Genomic DNA, 20644 nt, shown 5'->3' on the forward strand with positions numbered 1-20644 from the left:
AGAACTATATTTGGAATAGCTGAGGGAACATTTTATTTAAAGAGCAGTTTGGGGGCAGTGGAAGGTAATGTCTGTCTCTTTGTGAGTTCACTTGTAAAGTTAATAATTCAAGCTTTTAAAACTCTTGAATTATGACAAGGGAAATATAATTATAAACACTTTAGGAAGTATGAAATTCTGAAAGAAAAATTATATATGAAAAGACTATTTACCAATATTATAAACCTTTTCAATTGTATCTACTGTAGGGTATCAAAATAAATTATGTAGACCATTTATCTGCTCTTCTTGCTAATCTTTTTTTTAAAATTTATTTTCAGTTTTTTGATATATATATATACACAAACATATGTATACATATATAAAACTAAAGATAAATTACAAAAATATGTTATTTTGTCATATTCATTTATTTATATTCTTGCCTCTAGTTAAGGTCTTGAAGAAGGGCCCAGTGGAACCCTCATTGGCCTCACAGTGTCTCCAGCTTCACTTTTCCTTGCCCTAAATCTTAGCAATAGATAGAACTCATTGACTTGACCCAGAACTTAGAACGTCCTCTGCCATAGAAAGTTGACCTGAAACTTATGATTAATGCTTTTATGCTTACTGATCATAATCCTTCTGGTCTAGCATTCTTTCCAGACCACTCCCATCTTTGTTCCTGGGCTGCTAACGCCACTGGAGGACCATGTTGCCAGAGGAACAGCTCCGTGAATCATAACAGACCCCCACTTTCACCAACCATCATGTAGCTCCTGGAATAATGCCCAGATTTTCCTTTAAATACCCTAAGCCAGACTGAGAAGGCAAGGCAGTTTTGAAGATGTTAACCTGCTGCCGTCTCAGATCACCGGTGCTCTGACAACAAACGTTTATTCTAAATATCCCAACTCTTGTGTAGGTCTATTGGCTGAGCAGCACAGGCAGCACAAGCTCTGGACTCGGGTGCCCTCCAGTTACTGTCTTTGAAGAGAGCTGAAGCTTTTAGATTTACTTTCTGTTTTTTCTTAAAAACAAAAATAGTGGAAAGTACCAAAAAATAGTTGAAAAGATATTTCTCAATCCGTTACACTGCATTTTTTATTATGTTAGTTTGTATCGTGTTCAATTAAATTGTCTTTGCTGTTTTCATATTCTAACAAAACCCATATGAACTTTGATACATTTTTAGATTTTCAGAGAGGCAGAGCCTCACAAAAATCATCTGACAGTGAAAAGTGGCCTTTCTACAGTTTTTTCCTTTTTTTTTTAGTGGTTGTGTATTTTATGAGTTCTTTTATATTACCTGAGTTCTACAATGATTTGAACATTTTCTTGTAAGTATAGCACTTTCTCTCCTCTTATGTTGTGTAAAGTTTTGTGCTTTATGCTTTATTTGGCAACCAACATGTTAAAAATACAACGAAACCCTGAAGCCTCCACAAGTTCCTGCATATTATGAGTAGTGGGCTGACAAGAACTAAGCAAGTTTGAATCCACCTAGTTTCCTGTATCATAGAAGGAGAGGAAGGAATGAAGGAAAGAGAGAATTATAAAACAATAAATATAAAGCAGTGTGTTTCAATAATATATTTCAAAGAAGAAAAATAATAAGAGGATAATTTTAGATAATAATAAATTGCATTTTCTTTCTAATTAAATATTTGTAGGGTACTTTATTGAGTATTCAGTAACATTTCTACAGTTTCTATATACATTTACTATTGTGTTCTATAACATTATGCAGTCATTTTTACATATTTTGTCAGATATATTTTCTTATTATTTAGTTTCCAAATTAAAGTCAGTTGTTTCAGGAATAAACCTCATAAACTATATAATTAGTAAAAGTAAGACTAACTTGTTACCGCTGGAGTGATGTGAATTCTGGTGCTGCCCCAGAAGCATGGAAGGGTCCTCGGTTCTTCCCTGCCAACCCAGTGAAGAATTACAGGTCAGCAAGATTTAGAAAAAGTAAAATTTATTTAAAGTACATTTTAGAAGGAGACTGGCCACATTAAGGAAGGCTGCAGCCTTGTGGAATTTGGGAGGTGTAAACATAAAAGACAGAGTAAGCTCCAAGGGAGGAGTGAGTTTTTCAGCAAAGACAGCTGTAACAATGCAGAAGTGAAAGGGCCTGTTTATATTTATACTGTGATAGGAGGTCCTAGATGATCATTATGTGAGGTCAGCTTGACTAATAGTTGTCTTATATAACCCTTGGCCTACTACATATGTGCTTACCCAGAATTCAGTCAATTATAATTAGATTCATGAACTTCTGGGCATAGGCATGATATTATAATGATGGTATAATGAGGCTGAGGTTATGGGCAGGTTAGGGTAGTCCTTTCTGTGCACACGTTTGTGGCTGGTTTAAGCCAGCAGACTTTATGGCCATCGTTCCTTAGGATTTGGGGTAATTCATAACCATAAAACGGGAGTTTCTGGAAGGTTTCTATGGTTACAGAGTTGGGCCTTCTCTCCTGTTGTTCATGACTACATACCTACCTAACAAAATCATGATTAAACTTCTCATTTGGTATCCATCTAATTGGGACTTTGGCCTCATATATTCATCTGCACTGTGTCTTATTTACCAGGTTTATTTTTCCAAAAAAAAAAAAAAAAAGCTATAGAACAAATTGTTGTAATTTTATTTCCCAGTGCTGTAAGAGCTGCTATTAGGATAATATAAAACTTCTGCTCGAATAGTGCTATGAATTTTTTTTATTTTAGAGCAGTGCTTCTCAAACTTTAGTGCACATTAGAATCACTGTGAAGTCTTGTTAAATCATGGATTGATAGGGCTCACCCCCAGAGTTTCTGCTTCAGTATGTTTAGTGCGAGTTCCGAGAATATACATGTCTAACCCATTCCCAGGTAATGCTGTTCCTGTTGGTCTGTGCACACTTTGAAAAAGACTGTTCTAGAGACACTAATTTAAGCAGGGTGTGAAATGCATGCTCAGTAAAGAACTGAAGACAAAATAAATGTTATTAGTTAAACGATGGTGAGAGTTTGAGTATAGAGAGATGACTCAGTGAATATTTTTATGGAACAGACTCAACTAGATATGGTATAACAAGAAATGTTAGAGATCTGAGATTTTATACTTCTCATAAGCTAATAAGCTAGCCCACCACAAATTCTTGTTTCTTTGAGTCAGACACAAGGGACTTGACCCCAACAGATAAGGCAGCTTGGGCTTGTGTTCACATCAGATCTTCCTGACTCTCAAGTCTAATGAGGGTCATGCTGAGTAGCCTAATTGCACACTGTGTCTGCTGTGAGTTTGCATCACAGCTGAGGAACCCCGAGCTTGGGAAACTCCAATCTTCTAAAGCGGGGGCTACCAGTAAACCTGCCTAACTTCTGCCTCACAGATTATTTTTGTTATCCTGGCCAACAAATAAATCTGTTCTCCTCTGTGGAGGGAAACATACTCTCTGTCTTCCAAAGCTGCTATTCTGGAAAAGATAATCCAGAGCAGAGGGTCTCCCTCCTTTGTTCATGTGACATGAGGAAACATGAGAGACCTATGGAGAATCATCTTCCAACACAGTGATTAGAAGTAGGACTATTTTAGAGGGAACATTCAAAACTGTTTGCTTAGCCTCAGCAAAGTTATAACCTGTTTAATAAGTTTTTTTTTTTTTTTATTACAGAAAATTTAGGATGGCTATTTTTTTCTTGATAATAATTTCAAGATTTTCAGTTTATTAACTTTATAATTTATGAGTCACTCCTCTGTACTTCATATTTTAATATGTGATAACTTTCACTTACTGAGAACTTTACAAACATCCTATTTAACCCATGCAATACACGATATATGCGCTATAATAATCTTTGTTTTATATTTGAGGAAATTAAGGTAAAATGGTGTTACTTAACTTGGTCACACTTATGTATAGTAAGTGGTAGAGCTGTTTGAACTATATTATGCTGTTTTAGTTGTTTATAGTAGTGAAAAATAATTGGTAGATATGTAAGTGTGAGATTATGAAGAGATGTAAAACGTACCAAATTAGAGTGGCTTAGGTTTGGTATTTGATTTATTTGTAGGCACTTTGTTGGTTGGCAAAGTGATTGAAGACCTTTGGAATAGATGACATAATTCAACAAAATTCAGTTCTCAGCTGAAGAGATGCTGCTGTTTTTATTCCTTAAGTATATAATCCCCTACTGTAAGTAGTTTGATTTTGTAGCTTAACTATATGGTATGGGATCCTAGAGACAATTATCAATAGGACTAAGGGCTAGACTAGTTTTAGGAACCGTCCTTTTTTTTTCTTTCCCTGAGCACTGTCTAAATTCTCTTCGTTTTTCACACTGATCCTTTCCTGGGTTTCTGAATCCACATCATTAGTATTCAACATTTAGAGAATAAAGCAACTGATTATAAATTAATTCTGGAATCCAGAGTGAGATTACATAGATTAGCTTGGATCCCTGCCACATCTCCAGCCAAATTCTACTAAATTTTAAGGATCAGATGGTGATGAATTAATCCAACAATTTTTAAGAATTAAGGGGTGATGTATTAATCTAGCACTATGCTTGTGATAGAGGAAGAAAACTTTTGTGGCCTCTCAAAGTGTCATGATAATGAATGATGATGATTTAGTGTGCCTAGTTATAAACCTTGATAAAAATGAGATAAAACATTGAAGATACTTGGAAATTATTATTTCTACATTTCCACTCACATTAATTGAGTGCCTGCTCTCTGCCACATTGTGTGAGATGTGTGAGGTACACATACATGAAAGAATTGCTTTTTGTACCTAAGCGACTCACATTTAGTTGTTTATTGAGAAAGAAAGTGAGAAAAGAGAGAGAGAGACAGACAGACTGGGAGAGAGAGCATGAGCGTGTACAAGAATTGTGAACAGCATGATGGTGTCATGGTAGTGTAAGGATGTGGCTCTAGTAAAGGGCACTAGGGTATTTCTGTTGAGTTCCATCAACTCGTGCTTCTATTAAGAACAGTGTTTTTCAAAGAGTAATTAAATCCATGTATCTAATAAAACTAAAGTGTTGCCCTCTAAAAGAGTGTTTTCAAAGTTTAGTACAAGAAGAAGGTGTACTATATTAAAGATGTAGACTTCTGGGAATGACCCCAGGGATACAATCAGAATCTTTGGCTGGAGGTATGGTTGAGTGAGTTTCTTTGAGGTCTAGGTATGTTGCACAAGCTCATCTGGTGATTCTTTGAAGGCGGCAGAGTGTAGAGCTGATGTAGAAATTATATTCAGTTGAACAATCTATTATTTTATAGTTTTGTGCTATAAAGCCAGAAAAGGTAATGATAATTACCCGTTATGTATTATTTACTTTCACTACTGCTAAACAGGGTTTTACTATTCTTACCAGATGACATCTCCTTTACTCTGGCTTCTATATTCCAACAGTCCAGATGACATCTCCTTTACTCTGGCTTCTATATTCTAAGTGTCTGCCAATTTATTTGGAGCTAATTACATCTCTGACGATTAGACTTGAAGATTTGTGATTAATTTCAAAAGCATTTCCTGAATATGGCAGATCCAGGGCTGAAATCTATACAACACGATCCAGAAGCCATGTTCCAAAAGATTTATTTTTCACTGGGCTACAAATAGAAGAATAAATGATGGCTGGCTTGATTTCAAAAACTTTTATTTATATGTTTTGCATATATTATACTCCCTGAAAGCTAGCAGAAGAAGGAAAAATAGTGTTTGTATTATAAAATCTTTATTTCATATAACCTGGAATGAAATTAATTGTAAGAAAATGAAAGTCTATCAAAAAGAATTAATTTGTAGCCTTACATTGCACCTTGTACAGTGTAAAATTTATATGTGATTTGCCTTAATATAATCACAGATTAGTATTTTACTATTAATTTTGGTAATTTTCCTGTCATAATTCCAGTATTTAAAGTATTAAAATATTTATCACATTTTAAAATAGACATAAATAAGAAGGCTATATATTTTATTTCTACTTGGTCAGTCTATTTACAGATAATTTTAATCAATGTATATATTACATAGCCTGTTTTATTTCTCTTTAGAAACAATAGACAAGAAGGCAAACTGCTTTTTTTCTCCTCAGTAAACTCAAACTCAGATGGACTGGTGCTAAGCTATTTTATCAAGATTTGTTAGAATTTCTTAAATCATTGAAGTATATTTTTTAAATTAAAATATAATTCTATTAAAAATATTTTTTTGTGTGTGTGTCTTGGAATCAATTTGAAATTGCTCTGCTTTAAAAAATGAATTTGAAAAAAGGAAATTTTATTATTATAATTAGCTGCTCACGTCTCATGTCATTAAACAGAAGTAGAGTTTGCAAGAGCATATTTTAGGTAAGCATAGTAAAACATAAAAACTGTATTTAGTAATCTTTGTAAGAGAGGACTTGCTAACCCATAGCACCATAGTAAGGGGATCGACATGTGTCTTTGGATAAATTGAGTTGGTTGAGTGTTGACTTAGCATTTTTCAAACTGCAGGAGTAATGCCTTTGCAGAAAGAATGATGGTCTTTTGATGGAGAGGACGAATAGGTAGGACTGTGTTTATAAATATGGCCTTTTTGCTATGTTCTGAAGATAAAAATACATAGAATTTCTATGCTACGAAAGAGTTTTGGAGATGGCTTCAGCATTGTTTTTCTCTTCCAGGGATTGTATTTACTTTCCAAAACTCCGAGCAAACTATTCCTCAATACTCATTGACATTAATTGATTCTCTTGTTCAATCTAAACCATTGCTTGCAAGGGTGATGGATTTCTCCTTAGATAAATCAGTTCCCCCTGCCCTAAAGCTGCTGGTGTTTCTCTTTGGCCTTCCACCTTCATGCAACCTATTAGAAGGAAGACTCAATAATATCAACATCAGATAACATTTACATAATTAAAAAAAATACATGCCAAACAATGCAAAGAATTATAGTGATTGCTGTGGGTAGGGAAATTGGTCAAAGGGGTAAATAAGGTGAACTTCAAGGTTATTGGTAATATTTTATTTTGTACATAAACAATTAAGAGGAAAATATTTTTTAAAAAAGATGAATTCTGGGTGATGGGTTCCAGACTGTTTCTATGCTTTTCAGTATTTTTCATATTTTGTAATCTTCTCTCCATTCTCATTACATTTATGATAAAAATAAAATTGAACTCATTTTATTGACTACTATATTAAACTGTTATATTCCCTGAATTACATATGCTTTGGGACCATGATATGGTTCTACAGATGAGGGCTTTTCTGTAGGGCAAAATACACTGAAAATTTAGGAGCCATTAAGATGTTTTCATTTATTTCACTCATATATCTTGAAGTGGGTGATCAATGATTATAGTTCTAACAGTCTATTCTATGAAGTTATGTTTGTAAGATTCAAATGGAAGCAAAACTTTATTGAGTTTATGATGTGCTAGATATTTAGCATGCAAAATAGAAAATACATAAGGTAGATGTTATTCTTAGATGCTGAAAAGTGTTCATTGACTAAAATTTCATAGTTAGTGAATTGCAGTGCCAGAATTGGAAACCCAATTTGTCTGATTTAAAAGTGTATACTAATTATACCATTGCTTCAAAATAATTGATTGTACCTGTACACTCTTCTTCTTCAAAAAAGAAGTCTGTTTATTCATCTAAATCTACTATTTTCAATGAGTATTGTTAGACCATTTGATTGTTTATCCAGATTTTTTGTTAACATTGCATAAAAGTAGGAAAAATTCATTAGAGTGATAAAAAATTGTCAACATAGGCATAATACGATGATTTGCTAATTCTTATTGAGTATTATTTGAACATTAATTACATAACACATGCATATTTTACTTGGATTGGTCTAATGTGGAGCTCTATTACCTCTTTTCTAGAAAGAAAAATCTTGGTATACACTAGCCGAAGAAATTGTTTTGAATTAGAGATGTTTCTTTGAGTGATGTTTCTAAGTCAGTTCTTAATTAACATGAGTATCAACATTATTGAAGTCTAACTGAACTGTCATATGATCCCTGAAGGTTTCCTCTCAAAGCTATCAAAAGAAAATTTTTTAAAATGAAATATTTCAGAAAACTTCTTTTTATCTTTCATCAGCAATTAATTTATAGTCTAGGAAGCAGATTATTTACAGGTTTTGAAAATAGTCTATTTCCAAGAGAAAATATATTTGGCTATTGTTAAGGAGAGTGATAGAATTATTTCTTTATACACTGTATAATTACACCGCTTTGATTAGACTTTCATATCACCTGACAGAATTCAGTGCTAGTGGAAGAGATAAAGACATGACAAAAAGTGAAGGTTGAAGATGAATAAGCCTTCAAGGGAGCTGATATTTCTCTGATCTGATAAAACCTCTCCCATTTTTTTTTTCCCCTGCAGATCACTGCATATCAAAAGCTTTTTCTCTGATTAGCATATTCTCTCAGGATTTGAGGGCAAGACCTATGTAAGGACAGTTCCCAAACTGACATACAGATTTTTGTGCTGGTTTTTTTTGTTTTTTTTTTTTAATCTTTAGCAATTTCTGAAAATTTGCTGGGAATTTCCCGCTAACCTAAAATAGTTTTCTACTGGTGTTTTGGTTTTGATACTATTTTGGGAATGACTAGTGATGTTAACATTTTTGATGGGTTTAGTGGATACTAAAGATTGGTCTTATGGACTGTGTATAAGCTTTGGAGTCAGAAGGCTTAGGTTCAAGTTTATTTTGTTAAACTTGTGAGTCCTTAAAAAGTCTTTAAAATGATTTTCCACTTTAAGTGGTCAACAAATAGGTAGGGATATATATATAATTATACATCTATAGCATTATATATGTACCTATCATTCTATACCCAAAGGATCTTCATAAACACATGTGCAGTTTCAGGTATAATAAAACCATTTAATGAATCTTTCTGGCTTGTCTTAATTAATATGAGCAGAATTAAGTTTTAGTTTTGCTGAGCTGGATTCTTTGTTTCTATATGGTGCTTGGTCTACTTTTAATGATAGGTACTATTACTATAAATTAAATGAGAAAAATACATTTTATTTTTCTCAAATAAGTTATTGATACAGGATATATTTACATAGCAAACTATGGAAACAGTATTGTTTTACCAAGTAAATAGTTACATTTTATTAGGTAGGAATTTTATCAGTCTTAACACATTTGTCTATGGCATTTAGTGGTAGATTATTGGCTTTAAAAAATGTCACTTGACCAGAATAGAAATTAATTAGGAACTTGAAGTGTCCAGAAGACATGTTAGTTTTCTATAAGTCATGACTAACTGGTCTTTGGCCACAAGAGAGAGCACTATCAGTGATTATTTGTTTTAGTCCCCAAGATAGACTGTCTAAGCATCTAAAGTTCAGTATTATGCTTTGTCATGAAATTTGCTAGATAAAAAAAAATTATTAATTTCTTCATGAACAAAGAAGATAGCAGTAGTGAATTTCATGACTATGCATTTCTATATTTCTAAGCTGGGGATATAATATTTAGCAACTTTTGAACTTATAACCAACCTTTTAAAATACACTTTTTTTTTTTTTGTGGGATAGTCTATTTTAATGAAAGTTGCTATTTGGTTTCTAAAACTATTTCTGAATCTTATAACAAATGGCACTTACTTCATAAATTAGCGTTGAAATGTATATAGTCCATATATATATGGACTCTCCTCACCTAGGAGAATTGTCTTATACTTATTCATCCTTCTTTAATTTTTTTTCTAGATATAAACTGTGTTGATTACTGTCATTATGGCTTATTAAGCATGGGTTATGTTTACATCATAAGCCATGTGATTCCGGATCACATCCGTTAAATGTACTCATACTCTCTAGAGTAGGGAATAGCATGGTAGAGTTAGAGCTGGTGCCTTGAAAACTATTTCCCTGGGGCTGAATATTCCCCAGTGTATTTTGTTTGTTGTACTGGTTTCCTCCTTCTGTTCATTGCAAAAGAAAAAAAAAAAATTTACTATCCCTCTCCAAGAAAAAAAGATATTTTAGAGTTCTAATATTTCTTAATCTAAAAAATTATTTAACTTATTTATATTTTATCCAATATTTTGCTTAAATTCACAAAATGCTTGTTTATTATTTGCCACATACATATGAATGTTTAGCTATTCTTGCATCGTCTGTTAAAAATGGGGGAAGACTTACACCTTGAATTTTGTAAAGAATAAGCCTTTGTGTTTTTTTCTCGTTCTGTCTTTTCTTTCTTTATCTTCCCATAATAAAGTTTTCTTATAAAGAAATTGCTTCCATTTCCATTTTATTTGCCATTTTTGTCACTTTTTTGTTACATTTTCACACTGAGTTTGAGTTTCGAAAAGCAGTGTGATGCAAGTATCACTGAAACGTATGCACTCTTCTTTTGGCTTGCTCTGTTTAGTTTTTTGTTTTTGTGGGGATAAAGAATTTTTTTTTGGTTACTTTTTCTGGTACAATTACTAACATTTACTAACTCCTGTTATACTCCATTTCTGCCTGGTAGGTGATAGCTGATGAGATCTCACATTAGGCAATATTTTGTAATCATGGATTCATGAATAATACCTACATAATAGTTTAGAAAAATGAACAGATTATAATATTAAATAGCAGGGAATGTAAGCCGATATATTACCATAAAAACTGCTCTAAAGGGTAGTTTCCGTTATCCAGTATTGTCTGGACTGGCACAGGAAGCACATACACTGAAGCATACATGGTTATGATGAAAGACAAACACATGAACCAATAAACCACTATGAGATTTATACTTTTTAAAAACCCAGCCTAATTATTTATCTTTTAATAAATGAGTTTAATACAGTCACCTTCATAATATAATGAATGTTATACTTGTCCTGTTTCTGCCACTGCCTTCTAGCTGTACAGGGCCAGCCCACAGGTGCAAACAGTGAGCAATTTTCTTGGACTGACACAAGAATGCAAACGGATTCATAATTACTCTTCAAAGTTAGGTAGCTGTTACATATTTTGCTTATGTCTGCCAAGCACTATTCTAAGCACTTTACATATAATAAATTATTTAATCCTTTTAATAATCCATGAAGCAGATTCTCACATTATTCACATGAGAAAAGGGGAAAAGAAACAACTTTTTCCAAGTTTGCACATCTAGTATGCAGAAGGGTTGGCATATAACCCACATGATCTGGTTTCATATCTGCATTCTTAATCACTAAATGTTCCTGTCTCTTTTAAAAGGCTTATTATATGGAAAACATACTGACACTGGGAAATACAAAGAGAAAAATCTAAAAACTTTTAGAGAAGCGGAAAAAAGAATTTATCTACAAAAAGTGATTAGCAGACTGACAATAGACAATTTATCTCTAATAGAACCAGATGTAATAACATTTTAAAAGTGCTAAAGGAGAATAAGTCAGCCTAGAATTTTCTAACTACTTTAGCATACAAGAGTGAAGGTAAAATAAAGCCATTTTCAGATGTGCAGATTGTGACAGCTTTCTACTACCCACAGATTATCTCTGAAAGAATTAATAAGAATGTACTTCAGCAAGGAGAAAATTATTACATTTTTGTGGCTTTTGTTAAAAAGAAAAAGTGCTCTTAACAAGGTGCCTAGTACAGTCCTTAGCAAATATTTATTGATCTCTCGTGTCATTTCCTTTTCACTTATATAGAAACAATTGCTCTAAAAGTATTTACTAAAAACAGCCTACCAAGATTAATATACTCTACTGATTAAAGCTTTTTCTAAAAACTGAAATGAAAGCTTTTAAAGAGGACACTACTGTGAATGATGGCAGAGGTAGTAAACTTAATGCTATACAGGAATAGCATGTTATTTATATTACTAAAGAGTTAATACGCATACTACATGTCAATGTTAGTAAATTAGATTACTAAATGATTTAGAATTATGAATCATAAATAAAGAGTTTCTTCTATTTTTTATGTCCTTATAGTTGATTTGAAAGCCCAAGGATTCTGTATAACAATTACATATTCATGTGGTCATTTGAATTCTAACATTTATTATTTCCTTTTCAGCGCCTGGTCTTGGAAGCGGAGAAAGTTCAAGCAGCCCACCAGTGGAGGGAGGATTTTGCAGTAAGGACCCTTTTTTAGCACTTGATTTAAGTATTGATTTCATATTTGGGTAATTATGATTACACTAAAATATTTTAGTGATGGAATCTTACAGGACCAAAACCCAGCTATACATGTTGCTTTAAAAAAATTACTTTTGAGTAATCAGGGCCAATTAAGTTATTCAGACCGTTCCTGCTTATGTTCCATATTAGAAAAAAAAAAAAGAAAGTTTATTGAAATGTTCTTTCATACTCAAAGGTATTTATAAAATTAGTCACAGTAAAAATAACATTACAGTACACTATCTGAATAACTTTGAATATATTATGAATATACTAGTTGAAAAACAAGTTGCGTTTAAAAGCTTTGAGGTTTTTTTTTTTTTTTTTTTTTTTTTTTTTTGGTGAGAAGTGACATGCATATTATAATTACCCTGTTGGTGGGCAATGTGATTAAAGTGAGAATAAATGTGCTAAATCTCTTAAAATTTAATTTGTTCCACTTTAGCTAGAAGTAATCTTTCATCTACTCTGTCTGACTTTTAGAAATGTCAATTGATATTAACTTTTCCATGTATAGTTTTGATAAACTTGTTTTGTGTCCCAAGAATCATTGGACTAATTATACAAATTGCAGATATTATTCTTCTAAAGAGTTCTGTCTATCTCTATTATCTATCTATCTATCTATCTATCTATCTATCTATCTATCTATCTATCTTTCTATCATCTACCTATCATCATCTATCATCTATCATCTATCTTATCTAACTATCAACTATCATCTATCATCTATCATCTATCTATATCTATCTAATATTCTTATAGCCAAAGGACACAGTAAAGCGATCTATCTTTAATAGCCAGTTAAAATATTTCTGTTACATATTTGAATTATTTCATTTACATCGAAAATCTCTTTAATTTCAGATCACAGAAAAATTCCAGACAATTCATTTTGGAGATGTTAAAATAGGAGTAGAGTATGAGCGACAGCTTGATTGTACTGTTCAATTGTCTTTGAATGTCTTGAAAAACAGAAGTCTCAAATTCGAAGGTTAAGAAAGTTGTGCTCCAATAGAACACTAAACTGAGGTTCAGTAATTAGCACTTTTACTTTGTGTTGGCATGATTATATTATATATGAAAGGAAAATACTCTAAATTATATTTCATACACTTAGAGGATAATGGTTAGTTTGCCAACCTTAACATGTCTCATATTTTTGCCATCTTTCCACAAATTTATATTTCTTAAATTCTTAGTCAACTAAGCTGAGACTCTATTTGATTGTCAATTTGATTCTTTCACTAAATTGATCATACTGCTTGATTTAATTGTTGGCAATGTGTAAGTACTGGCTTGATCTACAATTGTTTTGTTACCTTTGGGGCCAATTGGAGTTCAGTGTCACTTCAACAGTGAGGGTGGGGAAGGATAACGGAGTAGATGTGTAGTTAGCGTTTTTCCTTGGTTTTTCCTCATTGACGCAGTGAAAAATCACAGGTCAGTGAGATTTAGAAAAGAATTATTAAAAGTATTTTTTAGAAAGACAAAGAATGCCCAAGAAGGCACATGGTTTCAGTGAAGAGCTATAACAGAGCACTGTAACCACAATAACCAACATAAAAAAAGAACCCCAGAATGTTTGCATTATATTTGGGCTGTGATGGACAGTTCCATAGGCATTCCTAGGGATCGGCAGGTGAGGTCATTTTGATTGACACTTGGCTGCTCTATAACTCTTTGCCTAATGTGCATGTGCTTACCCAGAATTCAGTCTGTTACAATTAGATTCATGAACTTTCAGGCATAAACATAGTATTTTAATGAAGCCTAAATTGTGGGTAAATTAGGGTGGTACCTTCTGCATAGGCATCTGTAGCCAGATTATGCCAGCTAAGACTATGACTCTCCTGTCCTTTGTCTCTGGGGATGCAGGAGGGATTCTCTAACTACTGACAAGGTGTTCTTTGAGTGGTCCCTTGTCTGGGCCCCTATTCCTTTGTTTCCTCCGTTGCTCACGTCTGATTAGCTACCTAACAGTTTGTCATAGGTAGGTTAAAAGGATCAATTTTTCATCCATAATATATGAAGAAAAAAAATCAGTGATTAATTAAAAACTATTTGAGTATTTTAAACTCATCTAATGAAGATTTTACAGTGTTGTTTGTTGCTTTTAGATGAAAGGAAACTTGATTTTTTTTCTTCTTGATTAGACAAAAAGCAGTTGAACAAATTTATCCAAATAAGTATCCTTTCCATTAACTAATATTAGATAAAAGTTACTCTTCACCCCTCCCCCCAATTTATGTGGCATAGTAAAGCAGTGTAAAGTCATGACAGTTGTGAAGCTAGACCACATATTCTGCCTAGTACTGGTGTACTAAAATTAGTGATGTTTTAATTTAAATCATGAGTAATTCTGAGAATCCAAAACCATGACGTTCATCCAAATCAACTTCTGTTATATATAGATTACATTGCTGTCAAAAAAAGCTTTTCTTTGTATTAAAGAAATTTGGTAATATTTTGTATAGCTATTTATTAGTTGTTTGTCTTTTTAAGTATTCTAAGAAGGGATAATGTGGGAAAAAATAACTCGGCAAGTAGAGATGTAGTAATGCCTTTTATATCATTACTGTTGTTTTATTTAATTATTATGTTACTGCTTTATGGATATAAAATTTCTTTTTTCAGATTTATTGTAAACTCTTTGATATCAAGCTCATTAACATTCAATTAACATTTTTGGCAATGACTTATTTCGCCTTACAGAAGTAATGAGTGACCATTGTAGATGATACAAAAACTCGCAATGTGTTAGCTACTACTGTATTTTATTGAATCAAAGCCATCATCGGTTGTAAGATACTCTATCATTTATGTATTGCTAAAAAGAACAAAGAAACCAATATAATTATGATGTATCAACAATATTAAGCTATATTCATATTTGTCAGATGTCAAAAATGTGTACCAAAAAAATTACTTTAAAATGTAACCTCTATTATCTATGTTCTCAGTGCTTATATCCAAACAGAAGCACTGCTAAGAAAATTTATGCAAGAGAACAAATTAGATTAGTCCCACAATGACACAAAAGCCATTACTAAGTTTTATGTGGTAAAATAGATAATAAATTGTTTGCCCAGTAAATATTGAGTTCTTAGCAAATAGTAGTCACAGTGTGGGAGAATTCTTGAACAAATTCTGCTCTTAATTTCCCCCTAGATTACCTCACAATTTATTTAGAATTTATGAACATATTGATTGACATTAATAGAGACTGTTAAAGGGAAAACAAATTAGGCTACCTTAGAGCCTTATCAACTCATTTCCTGAGTCCTTCTTGAAGGACTGTGAACGATATTCATGGGACACATATCTATCACAGTTTGCACACTGAGATTGATATTTTCCATATCGTACCATGTCAGTTATTCATAAAGTCTTTACAGTAGTCCTTCCCTTTGAAATACTGTAGGTTATAGAACATTCAGATAGTATTGGTTTTATATTTGAAGAATAGAACCCAAATGAAGATGATCTAACCTTCACACTTGAATGAGTAAATAGTACAAAAATATGACACACTTCCCCCTTTTTTTCTTTCTTTCTTTTTTTTTTTTGATGAACTAGATAGTGCTTCAGTTTATATATATAGTAAGGTTAAACAAATATGTCAAGGCCATTATACAAAGATCGTTAAAATTTGTGCCTGGTTGTAGCTGGAAATTAAAAATCATCAACATTAAATTTCCCCGTATTTTCTGAGAGCACACAAAATAATTGCAAATTTTATCAGTATCTTAAACAAACATTTAAAAGTGTTTAATTTGAAGTAAAATGCCACCATATTCAAAAAGATCCTCCTTTTAAACTTTATAAGCCTTTTATCTTTTAAGGTATTTAGCTATTTGCATCAGTGCAATATTTCTTTAATGTCATCCTTTAATAATTTAACAATAAGATGATTTAGAAGGCAGAAATAATTTCCTAAAAGGTACATTAACATTTCAAAAGAAATATAGTATTCTTATTCTTTCCTCAAGTATAAGTAGGCAAGTTTTATTAATATTACTTAGGCAAAATGTTGATTAACATTCCCTACTGTGTAATGTACAGAAATCTCGTGAACAAGAACAAAAGGCAAAGTACTAAAATGCTGGCAACAAGAAAGGGATAATGTAATTCACACTCTCTCCTTCAGCTCCACTCAATTCCCAATTGAGTGTACAACTGAGGGAACAAAGGGCATATACTCTAAATGGATTAAGATTATGCGTCATGCATTTACAAGTTCAAACCAATATTTGTAAGTAAGCTATGTCTACCAGCTGCCTTTCAGGTCTCCATGCAACTTACCCGTGTTAAAGGTGACATTTATTGTCACTTATGATGGACAAATTATTTTTAAGGGTTGTGGGAGAAGGAAAAAAGATCTTGGAAGACTATTGTTCCACATGAAATAATTGCTGTTATTTCTACCAAACTGATCTTTTCCAACTGCATTTGAAATTTGATTTGATTGTGTTGCAATGGTTGGTTAACTAAAGCAATTTTGTTTTGAACTAAGCCTGAAATATTAATTGTACTTACACATGTATAAACATAAAGGGCACCTAATTTGTATTTTAATAAGTAGGATCTTTATGTGTGAGTTATTAGCATCAGCTTGTTACTGTGCAGGTTGAGTACAGACCTCTAGAAATTGTCCAGTAAATAAAATGTTTGAGGAATAGCTTTTAGCTTCACAGAGAAACTAAATTAGAAGGTGGAAATTTTGCTCGTGAAATTGAATGTTATTGAGTGTCAATCAGGCTAATTCAATTCTCCTAATTTAGCTCTAATTGTGTATTTATATATATACACACACACACACACACACACATATGTATATATGCTTAATAACTGCTCAAATCACATTATGAAATATTGCATTAAAAGTAGTAATATTTAAAATTTTGTGTTTATATGAGTTAAATTAATAGGCACTGGCATTATGTATTTAATTATTTCATCTATTCATTTCATTGCACTACTTCTGTTGATTGCAGCACAGACAATTGTGAATATGTGAACTATAACATACTGCATTTATTTTTGTTACAATGTGTCAAGATAAACATTATTCTAAATTATAATTTTGTGTAGGTCTTGGATATGAAAGAACTGACTTTTTAGTGATTAAAAAGTGGGGAAGTAAAAAAAAAAAGAGTGGGAGAGTGGTGTTCTGTCTTAATAAATGAATGGATTTAGTAGATCATCAAAGTGATTTTAAGCTCTGGCTAGATTTAGTCTTTCTCAGTTTCTACCTTTGGTTGAATTGCTTTTTTGGAGTCAAGAGCTTGCGTATTTTATTTATTTATTTATTTTACAACACTGCTATGTACGGAAACAATCAATTTACTGCTGCTTTAAGAGCTTTGTCAGTCTTTCCTCATCATCAAGATAGATGAAAAGAACCACAATGCAAAATTGATTTACCCCAAAATTGTGGGAAACCATTTGGATGGAAAAGACTCAGGAAATTTATGGTGCCTTTCTCTTTTTGTTTATGCATACTTATAAATGCTCATGGTAAGAGCATTATAAGACAGCAGAATAGCAGATAATAACTATGAACTTTTATTAGCTATATTTGGAGACAACCCCTATCTTTTGTTTCTTATATTGAAAAATAGAAGAAGCAAAGTGTTTATCCATTAATTACCTACCCAATAATATTGCTTTCATTTTTAATAATTTTTAATATTTTCTATTCATCTTCCAAGCTTCATTTTCTGTGATTTCTATTAAAGCCAAGGTCACATGATAGTACAGTAGAACCCCCTAAAGTAAGGCATCGTGATGATTATACTGGGATAATGCAAATTTATATCTGAATGGGGCTAGGTCAATTTTTTTTGTACTCCTCTCAGGCAGGGAAAAGGAAATAGAAATTGGAAAGGATAGATATCTGTGACTTAGGAAATGGGCAGGTGAATGGTGGATCTCTATATTTTTCAAGACTAATCTGTTGCCTCAATAACATGGAACTGAGCTAATAAAAACGTTGTTAAATTATTGGAAGGTTCCTGGAATTGCTGCCAATGTTTTAAAAATTCTAGCCACACAGAGCACCCAGAATCATCCTCATTGAAGTTTAAGTTAGAGTTAATTACTGCCACTAGCTGGTGCCAAATTACAGTGTTATCAAGAGTTTTTGAGCTTAAAGGTTTTATTAACCTTTCTATAACCTACGTTTTATTAAAAATTTTGGACCCCCCCCTTATTTGCATTAAGGTAGCAATTTACTTTCTCAACCACAGAAGAAATAAAAAGATGAAGAAAATGTATAAGTATTACAAATCACTGTAACTTACATATATGCACGATTACAAAGATTTGCTTCATAAACTTCTTGCATTTCATTTTCTTATTTAAAAATCTTTAGTGACTAGTATATCAGGCCCTTCATACAACTGGCCCCATCTTACTGTGGATGACAAAAAGGGTTCTATGGAAAGTAACCTCACAGGGTGGTCTGATCATAAATGCCTAACTGGAGAGGTCATCATGGGCAGTCATGCCCCAAGTATATAACTTTTTAATGAAAGGATTATTTTTGCTTTAAGAAAGCCCTGTTCATTATTTCTGTGCATCAATTTAGCACAACTTTGAAATAAATCATAACCACCCTCCAGAGAGCACATAATCTTGTTAACTATAGTGTAATCCAATCTCTGCTTTGCTTTCTCCCACCTTCATGTAATCTTCCTTACTTTCCTTCTTTAATTTCAAATGCTTGAAAGAAGCTGCAAAACTGTTACTCTCTGCTGGAGCCTTGGAGATCTTGCTCTGGCTTATGTTGTCAGTTTGGCCCAAATAAATTCATAAAAATTCTCTACAGGTTTGGACGTTCTTACATTGACATTACCGTTTTTATATTTTCTATTCTAACATCTCTCCAGCAGTTATTACCATATCCAGAAATGCTAAACCCAAAATGAGTACACTACTTGATGTTCCCCTAAGATGATATATTTTTTCCTTTATTGTCAGACTTTTTGATAATCTCTGCCTAGAAATCTCTCTCCCCTATCTTTCCAGTTTCCTCTTGGCTTTGATTCACTAATCTTGGCTTTGTTGTCTGTTTTCTGTGGTCCCCTAATTCCCAGTATATGTTCCTGTTTAAGTATGTAATCACTATATAATCTTCCTTTCTCTACTTTTTTCAGCACTAAAATGTGCACTTCTTGGCGATCAGAGCTGTAGCTAGTGCACTACTAAGAAAACTATAGTCTATTATAATGCATAACAAACAGTAGCCTATATGTACTCTAATATAAAAAATAATTACTTGTTGTATTAGGACATCCGTTTTTACTGTAAACATTATTGTCAGTTTTGTTGGAGAGACAATGAGAATTTTTTTTTTTTTTCTCCTGAATATATAGGTCCACAGCCATGGCCTAGTTACAGAACACTGGGTTTGGAGTTAAGGAAATCTATTTCAAATTTTGGCTTTGCCATTAATTTGCGATGTGATTTTGGAAAAATAGTAGTCCATTGAATATCAGTTTCTCTCTCTTAAACCTCTTATCTCTGTTAAAAAAAAAAAAGTCAGCTGATTAGATTTGAAGATCTAATTGGCTTTATTAAGCAATTCATGAATTAAGGAGCTTCCCATCTAATAACTGTAAGGGTGCTCTAGAAATTGTACAAAATGGAAAGTTTTTCTAGAAAGAAAAACTTGGGGCAAGGTAACTATTAACAACAAAAAAGAAAGGATTATTTTAGACCAGGACATCTACTTTGGAGCATCCTAGAAAGTAAGGGAATGGCAAAGGTCTTTATCATGCATATTGCTTTTTTTTCCTATGGGGGATGGTGTATGGAGAGGGCCCATTACTTCTGCTTGACTAGCAAATTCTAGACTGGTTGATTAAAATTACATTTCTGGGAGAGACTGAAACTACCATTAGATTAGGTATTAAATCTAGGTTTGGTGGCTTTTTGCAGGAGTGACGCCATTTCGAGTTCGTGTTTTTCTCCTTAATAGCTCTATAATCTCCACCAGCATAATTATCTCTGTAAGATGCTCAGTAATTGTTTCTGTAGGTTTCTGTGAGCACTGTTTCTCTACCAAGGAAAGTATTTTCTAGAAACTCCAGGATTTGACTCGTGTTTACAAGCAGGTTGACACTAGTCTTGGATGGATAGTCACTTAGTGCAATGAGGATCTGACATCTCCATGACCATTATGTTCTATTTGCCACCCTTGCTCCAATAGCAGACTACTCTTCTGCTCAGGATGCTCTGTCACCTGATGCATCCCAAAGAGCAAAGCATTTTGAGCTGGAGTTATAATGAGCTCTATGCACAAACAGGGTGAATGACTCTTTTCCCAACACTAGAGAGTTGTTTTTAAACCTAGATAAGTAATATTTTAATGCAGTGCTTTAAAAAATAGAAGTTAATGCAAAAACTCCACTGTGAACAAAATACTGAATTTAAAAAAAAATTATTTTGATAAGAATACATAACACAAGATCTACTTTCTTAACAAAGTTTAAATGTACAATACATTATTATT

General features: G+C 32.7%; 1 protein-coding gene across 7 annotated transcripts in view; it reads left to right on the forward strand.

Annotated features, from left to right (window-relative positions):
* The window catches only part of CACNA2D1 (calcium voltage-gated channel auxiliary subunit alpha2delta 1), a 452371-nt gene that overhangs the window by 214479 nt on the left and 217248 nt on the right, over nt 1-20644 (forward strand). For all 7 annotated transcript variants that reach the window (XM_015599796.2, XM_015599800.2, XM_015599795.2 and 4 more), the window contains exon 4: nt 12023-12082. In XM_015599796.2, coding sequence (XP_015455282.1) covers nt 12023-12082 — 60 coding nt within the window. The remainder of the gene's footprint in view (nt 1-12022; nt 12083-20644) is intronic.

This window comes from Pteropus alecto, unplaced genomic scaffold (genome assembly GCF_000325575.1).
Source record: "Pteropus alecto unplaced genomic scaffold, ASM32557v1 scaffold69, whole genome shotgun sequence".
Classification (NCBI taxonomy): domain Eukaryota; kingdom Metazoa; phylum Chordata; class Mammalia; order Chiroptera; family Pteropodidae; genus Pteropus; species Pteropus alecto.